The sequence below is a fragment of the Centroberyx affinis genome, unplaced genomic scaffold, assembly GCF_046629955.1.
Source record: "Centroberyx affinis isolate AG114_WGS23_722 - 3 ecotype Tasmania unplaced genomic scaffold, CSIRO-AGI_Caff_v1 ptg000046l_1, whole genome shotgun sequence".
Classification (NCBI taxonomy): Eukaryota; Metazoa; Chordata; class Actinopteri; order Beryciformes; family Berycidae; genus Centroberyx; species Centroberyx affinis.
The window spans coordinates 149123-157508 of record NW_027278759.1 but is presented as its reverse complement, the minus strand read 5'-3'; the positions used below and the strand labels follow the sequence as shown (position 1 = coordinate 157508).

Below are 8386 nucleotides of genomic sequence, written 5' to 3'. Positions count from 1 at the left end.
TATATAATAAAATATCAGTCAGAGGGACCAAACCACTACTTTTACTTTAATACTTTAACTACACTTTGCTGCTAATACTTATGTACTTTTACTTAAGTAGGATTTTTCATGCAGGACTTTTACTTGTAATGGAGTATTTTTACATTGCTGTATCGGTACTTTTACTGAAGTAAAGGATCAGAGTACTTCTTCCACCACTGGTGGCAAGTGCATACACTTACATGGGAGAAAATGCAATATACTTGCATTTCTGACCTTAATATGTAATCCAATCTAAAACTTACAGGTATTAAATGAAATACAATATAAAATTGAACAACTTTGAAATATCAAAAAGGGCCCTACCAACAAAGTTTCTTGGTTTAGCAAGATCATTTCCATTTCCATTTTTCAGTAACTAAGAAAAAACATGTTTCCACAATAAGAAAGCACTCAACCAGTATTTGGCTAGTATTTCTAAATTATATCACTTGGTGTATACAAAATAGCTAGTGTTGGTATTCAGTAATTTCCACTTTCTTCCAAAAGTTGCACTATTCCATCAATAAGAGTCAATGCTCAACTCTTTTTCCATTAATAATTCCAGGTGAAACTGCACTAAGTTGTTGAAAGTGAAGAGGCATTTTGTTAGCAATGCCTGTTTAGAAACTCTGCAGTGTTTTAATCTGAAAAGGGCACCTAGGACACACACACACACACACACACACACACACACACGCACGCACGCCTATGGTGGGATGAGCATGGGGAACAAGGAGGCCATCCTTGTAAATAAGAATTTGCTCTTAAGTGACCTGCCTGGTAAAACAAAGGTTTAAAAAAAAAGGTCTGTACTGCACCATGACTAAAGCAGCTGGGTAAAACTCTTACACATTCAGAGCCGTAAACCTGTTTAGTGAACACTGGATTCTGTTAATTCAAACTGTCAGTGCATTTTTCATTTACTGTACGAAAACAAAAAAACAGGTAACAGAAATTGCAAGTGAAGTGGATGTATCTTTGGTTATTGGTGACCTCTTTCAGCAGACAGGAGCAGTTCAGAGAGTTTCAAAGTTGCAATGCCATATACCGGCCAGATGAGGGCCCCCTACGATAAGTCCTATATTCTAAAGATAATAATATAACCTTTATTTATAGAGCGCTTATCAAAATAGAGATACAAAGAGCTTTACACAATATAAAAAACGTGTACAATAAATAAAGAAGTAATACAAGAATCAAAACAAAATACTAAGATTCCTCCAATATAGACTGGACCGTTATCATAAGTGCTGTAAATTCGTTTTTTTTCCCGCACTGACCAAAACAATGTGGGACACCAAATCTCATCAACTGATTGCATGTGTTGTCACACAGTTGTCACACAGTCACTGACAGGCTTACAGTTAAGATGTTCATCTATCTTGGGCTATGTTGTAAAATGCTACTGTTTTGCTTTGTTCCCTAAGTTTAAATGAGATCAACTTTACCCAGTGATAACATTGACATCAGTCAGATATCGAGTTTCGTTATCAGTAACAGGCTCTCTGCCAGACGACCAATAATGATGATCAGAAATATTCTTGATTTAGCCTAGATGTATCCTAATCCCCGAGAGAAAGGAGTCATATTTAGAATGATTTTTCACGTACTGTCGGAAATATCAGGTTTTACAAAATAAAAGTGGTGAATGTGACATGTAGCCTACAACAACTTTTGCCTGTAGTAAATTTATCGAAAGATCAATATGCCCGAGGTGCTATTTCTCCTCTTCATTCTGCCGCTACGCAACAGATTACCTATATGCCGCTTGATTTCTATGGCAACATCCACCACTAGAAAACTAGTTTTGTTACAGGGTGCATTTTGTTATTACCATTCCGACCAAAAACACTTGAATGCGCGACAAGACGGATTTACGTCTTCTAAAGAGAAAAGTAGTTTAGGAGGAGCTCGTAAGGCAGCATTACACCCACCACATTTGCGGTTGCATCCGCTTTTGCCTTCCAAAATCACGATAACTCAACTCACCTCCTGTAAATGACCATGGGAAGCAAACAGCATAGGCTATATACTGTATATACTGTATCTAGGCCTATATGGATTTATGTGTTGGTAGAAAGGCCTACATAGGCTACGTGATGTAGGCCTATATAAATAATGAAGACATATGCCTATAATAAAGATATAGGCATATGTCTTCATTATGTAGGCAAAATACAAATATAATAAAATATAAATATGATTTAGATTAATATATGAATAATACATTAATAAAGATATCAATAAAGATGTGTTCTTTATCTTCAGGAAAGAAATCTAAAAAAAAAACGTTTTGAGATTTTTCCACTGGTAACTCTTCAGTTATTACTGAAATGGAAATAGGCCTGCAAATTAGTTTTTCTTACGGGGAAATGTAATGTTAGGCTTATTACTGTTCCGTGTTACCAGCCAACGCTGAACCTTATTTGCCGTGTCATAAACCTATAGTGTAATCTTCATATTCACAGCTCGACTCACACCTCACAGCAGCAGGGGCGGCGCCTGACTATAAAATCCCCGCGGCAGTTTTTCCCAACTTCTGAACATTCCCACCTCTCCTCGGTCCTACACGGTAAGGATTAACATAATTGGTCCGTACAGTTCTTGTCTAACGGGTATGGGTTTGCCTGCAGGTAGTCTGCCAAGTTTTTAATGTAGGTCTAGGTGTGTGAAGGCTGTATTTGTTTGCGGAATAGTTACCACAGTTTTTTATCTGCTGGGGGAAAAAAAGAAAAAGTGTCTGCCAATCATATAGCTTTTGTAATGGTAAATGATTTTTGGTTTGAATGCAGCCTGTTTTACAGTGTGAATTCATGTCATTTCGCGGTGATGTCTTTAAATGATACTTTTCATTGTATCTTAAAAAAAAACAACAACATTGTAACCTAAGACTAATAGGCCTATAGGCTACTGCAATAATAAGGCTGTTGTTCTCTAGCATGATTTGTCCTGAATTTACAACTTCTGTAAAGGTCTATATACACTAATGCACTGAGTAAGGGATTTCTACCGGTTTATTTCCTCAAGTCTAACTCAATTTACTCTGATAATTACATTGATTCTTAAATGTATTATTAACAGAGTCCAGACAGGAACAGTACCAAGGGTGTGGCTGACTGTGGGCATGTACACACATCTCTCTCTCTCTACTCTGCTGCTAGTGTGTAACCTCTTATTTGCTGCTTCAAATTCTGGCCATCTTGGTCCACAGCACATTTTTTCCTCATTAGGTTGAAGTTTTCCATTCCCTCTCACACAAATGACACACCCTCCCTCTTTCAACTCACTTCTCCTTTTAACTTCTGTTGCAACTCTACAGAAGCAGCTCTATAGTCAAGAAAGGTTTCAGCTTTATGTTTTTTTTTTTTTATTATTGTTGTTCAGTTATGTGTTTATATTGTTAAGTTATGTGTAAATATTTCAGCCATCTTTTACTGACAACTTTTTAGCAGACCTTTTGTACCTAGAATTACTCATGAGTATTACTCATCACTGGGCAGGGCCACGGAGCAAACCATTGCTTTCACCCTCAACACACCCCGTCCTGCCACAGCGCAGTGGAAATCTCCTCTTTCCCAACACAGTGTCTTCAGAATATCTTTATTTCAGCCAAGACATTGCGTAGTTCCTGCCAGAGTGAAGACAGACAAATAGTCACATGAATCCTCTCACTGATGGAGCTAGGTCACAGTGCATGGGGGAGGGACAGATTGACAGATTGCTGATAATGTTAATCCAGTGCTTTTTTTTCATATTGGAGAGTACTGCTGTTTACTGTGGGAGGGTCAGCTCCCCCACCCTCCTTTATATCACCAGATGAATCAGCTGTAAACACCTAAAAAATCAGCAGCAGCAAACTTTTTCACTGCAAAAAACATCCATCTTAACGAGTCATTTAGTCTCATATTCAGCCTGCAAATCGTAGTTTTTTCAAACCAAGAGAAAAATTCTGCCAATGAGGTGAGATAACTCCACTTGTCTCCAATGCAGCTTCACTTGTTTCAGGAATTTTCCAGAAATGAATGAGAAATTATCTTGAAACAAGTCAGAATAAGGCAGATCACTGCACGATCTATCAAGAAAATGACACTTGTTTCTACAAAATTCTTGATTGAACTTGAACTTGTTAAGATGGAGATTTCTTGCAGTGTTTGTAGTTGTGGCTCGTGTTAAGCTCTTCCATCGATGTTCATATTCAGTAATGTCTGTAGTATTTGAACTCTATTTCTCTGTCTCTCAGCCAACAACCACAGTCAGCAGCCATGCCTTCACAACTGGAGACCGCCATGGAGTCGATGATCACGGTGTTCCACCACTACGCCTCTAAGGACGGACGAAGCGGCACACTCAGCCGTAAAGATCTTAAAGACCTGCTGGAGAACGAGCTATCTAGCTTCCTTAAGGTGAGGAGGGACAGTGCCCCCATGCTTTTTGACTTTTACATTTTAGGCATTGAGAAGATGCTCAACAGTAGATTTTGACTAAATTGATGGCTCACCAACATTTAAAGCTATTGTTTACTTTCAGCTAATATGACAGATTTGTAACATTTCACAACAACTTATACAGTATGATAGCAACTTATACATATAAATATATCGCCTTAGCATACATTAACTAATTAATCATCAAATATTTCAGTATGATTGAATATTTTCTTGTTGACACACCCCCCGATCCCCCACCCAATCCAGTCTCAGAAGGACCCTGCTGCAGTTGACAAGATCATGAAGAACCTGGATGCCAATGGCGACGGCCAGGTGGACTTTGAGGAGTTTGTTTCTCTGGTTGTTGGACTTTCCATTGCCTGTGAGCACTGCTATCAAATGCACATGAAGAAGTCGGGAAAGAAGTAAAAGATGACAGAGGAAGAGAGGAGAGGAAAGAGGAAAGCATTTCAATTTTGTAAAGATTGTGTCCATTAAATACACTGACAAATCCCAAACCGCCATGAATTTGCCTTGTGGTTTTTGTGTGGGTGTGTGTAGGTACTGTCTGTCTGCGTGCACGTGTGTGTTTGTCATATATGAACAACATAATGTGAATACAAATCCACCTCTGTGTTTATGCCTGCATGTGTTTGCATAGGTTTACATATTTCACCTGTGTTTGTTTGTGTGTGTCTGTGATATAGAGAAGCAGAGTTGCTACCTCTTGTTACCTATGGTTATGAATGTGATATAGCCAGGTTGATTTTTTACAAAGGACAGCAACCTCAAAATGATAGTTTGTTATCTTAAATGGCAGATAGACAAATTTACCAGCCACCATCAAAGTGTACATGCATTTGACTGGTTGCTGGTGGCTTTTGGTTGGTGTTAATTTCACACCCCGGTAACAGGCAGTCTGTTGGGCCTGCGTCAAAGATCACTGTGTTCTCACCTGGCACCTGTACCAGTCCAGATCCTAGATGCGATAATGTAACTCCCACCTGTATTTTACACTTCAGTGGGTCTGAGAGGGCAGAGGAGCCGCTCCCTGTCGGCCTGATAAAGACCTGCTTATCACCGCGCTGAGGAATCCTCAGAATGTTCTGGTCGTGGACACACCCCTCTATCGAGCTGATGTTGCAACTCTGCAGCGCTAATAAACAGACATGATTTTTTTTGGGGGGGGGGGGCAAAATCCATTGCTATATGAATGGTTTGCCCATGTTATTAAGTACAATTTGTGGAATTCTGGTCATTTCGATTCAATAACAGGCAATTCAGCCCTGGGCTATCTGAATAAATGAGTCGCAGGACTCAGCAGATCAGCAATTTTCATATCATTGTTTTTCCACAAGGCCCTTTTCATTGTGTTTCATGCTCTGGTGGGTGTTGGATAACAACAGAGGGAGGAACAGGATAGACCCCCCCCCTCTCTCTCTCTCTCTCTCTCTCTCTCCCCCCCTTCCTCAGCTCTTTGGGCAGGGCCTGACTTTGTGGCCTACCGATGTTACTGGTTACAGGGCAAACATGAGGGTTGCTAGGTTACCACAGTGTGTGTGCGTGGACAGAGAGAGAGAGAGTTTGTATTTAACTCTGGGTTTGCACAAGACAACGCCCATGTGACCCACAGCAGAGGTTCAGAGCAAGGAATTCCCCCTGTGCTGACTGTTTTCTCAGTACTGTCTTTGTGCAGTTGATGTATTATCTGTTGAAAGGGAACTATCACTCAATGTAAGAATTCATAGATATTTACATGTGGCTGAAGGCTTAAGGCAGTCCAGTACTTGTAACTCTCCTAAAGCAGGAAACAAGAGACAGCTGCTCCATTAGCAGTGAGAAGACTGAGTTTGTGGACTGACATGAAGTTTGTCTCAACTTTTTCAGCCAAGTGATCTTCATATTATGGCAGTGCAATCACCTTCAAACCAGAAATAAACACTCATCTCTAAAAGAATTCACCCTGGATACTGCCACGGTTAACTTTTAAAATCAACACTAAATAACATGGGACAGAAAAGTGTAGTTGCACTGCTCTCTATGGGTTGAAACTCTCAAGCATGTTGCACTTCTGGCCACGCCCCAATCAGTGATGTCAAAGCAGGTATTGCAATACCTGCCTTATGTGATTTAATGTTGATTTTGCCCTTTATGTCTTCATAATTCATTCTCTATGGAGGTGTGAATTAGTGTAACATCAGAGAATAGCGAGACAAGCTATTCTGTCTTTCCACCTCTCTATTCTCTCTGACTGTAGGAGCGGGGTATGAGTTTTCACTAGTACAGACCAAACTTTCCTAGGGCACCGGAATAAAATATTTCACATTTGAAATCCAGTGGTATACCCCATTAACCATGAGTTTCTGGGTTAAATGAGAAGTGAAGCACTCTCTCTTAATGGAGTGTCACATTTCAATCACAGAATATTCTTTCTATTCGAAAATAACAAATTTCTTATAAGAGGCAACACGAGAAAAGGCAGCAAATGAGGAATATCAGTCTAGGGTCTACGTTGTTTCCAGTGTTCTTCTGCTTGACCACTAGATGGTGTAAGAGTATAACAGTATTCATAAGGTTACCATCAGCATATGAAAATATAACTATTCTAGAGTTATTCCTGCTCCAGATGTATTGCAAATACTATTATATAAATCACAGTTGGATATATACAGCATACAGTTTCCATGGATAGTTTGTTGCTTATTTGTTGCTAGATCACCATGTGAGTAAATGTAATAAAATGGGGAAGGAAGAAATATTTTTAGTGACAATTTTTTTCCACACTGTGGGAGAGGATAGTAGGCCCTATTGATCTAAAATGTACCGAAAAATCTCAGATTGGCTTTGCATTATAAATTAAACCACAGCAAACATGAATGGTGGCAAATGTGTCTTGAATTCTGGTCACTGAATTGTATATTCTGTTTGGGCTGATGGAAGATGTAATAAGAGACAAAAACAGTGGTGTGCCCCTACCAAAGAGGAGAGGCAGGAAAAGACTGTAACCAAGCAAGCATCACACACACACACACACACACACACACACACACAGTCGCCATGGTGAAGATTTTCATCTGTCTCTGTGTCTGAGGCTCCTGCTGGATCTGACTCACTAGCTCAGGGACATGACTGTGAGTCACAACCTCCACCATAAAAAAATCTGAGCCACACAATCTACACAACACTGAACTATCAATGAGTCACTGAGACCATCCTTTCATTTAATCGTCATGACAATTAACATGATTTACACAGTGCTTTTCAAAACAGTGTTACAAAGCGCATTTCAAACAATAAAACAAAAATAGATAAAAGTAAGTTAGACTTTACACTAAGTTACACTTGCCAGACATGAGTTATTACAAAATACAATCAATAAATAAAAAATACAATGAAAATATAACAGGGGAATGCAAAATTATATTTCACGCCAGACTGTAAAAGTGTGCTCTGATAAGTGATTGTGTAAAAAAAATATTTTGCCAGGCTACAAAGACTTCCAGTCTCCTTTGGTCTTCAGCCTCAGATTGTCCAGGAAGAGGATCAATATTTTTGGGCTTGGTTGCCACCGAGGCAAACATGACAATCTTATCAACTGAGGGACTTTAACAAACCCAGCAACAATGTATGTGTATATGAATGTGTATACGGATCACATACTGTATGTAAATATGTCTAGAGTCAACACAAGTGGCTGTCAACCTTTTTGTGCTGTGCTGCCCTTTGGCAAAATTTATATGGTTATGATAAAAATACATGGCTGGTAAAAAAAAAAAAAAATCCCTTAAGTCAATTTCCATTCACTGTTGGGGAAGCAGCTCCAGGATTTGTCTCTTGACCACATCATCAAGAGTCTTGACTCTCGTTTTTGTATTTGGAAGAGACCGGTTCATGTCCACAAGCAGTGGCAGTCCTGGCTAATCCCCTCACACTGAAAA

The 8386-nt window shown here is 39.4% G+C and overlaps 1 protein-coding gene across 1 annotated transcript; it reads left to right on the top strand.

The window, feature by feature from the left end:
• The first annotated feature begins 2483 nt into the window (after window positions 1-2483).
• Window positions 2484-4972, top strand: LOC139642663 (protein S100-A1-like). The gene is made up of 3 exons (XM_071517610.1): window positions 2484-2593; window positions 4262-4424; window positions 4716-4972. Exons 2-3 carry the CDS (start codon window positions 4284-4286, stop codon window positions 4875-4877), a joined length of 303 nt encoding a protein of 100 aa, XP_071373711.1. The 5' UTR covers window positions 2484-2593; window positions 4262-4283; the 3' UTR covers window positions 4878-4972.
• Window positions 4973-8386: the final 3414 nt, after the last annotated feature.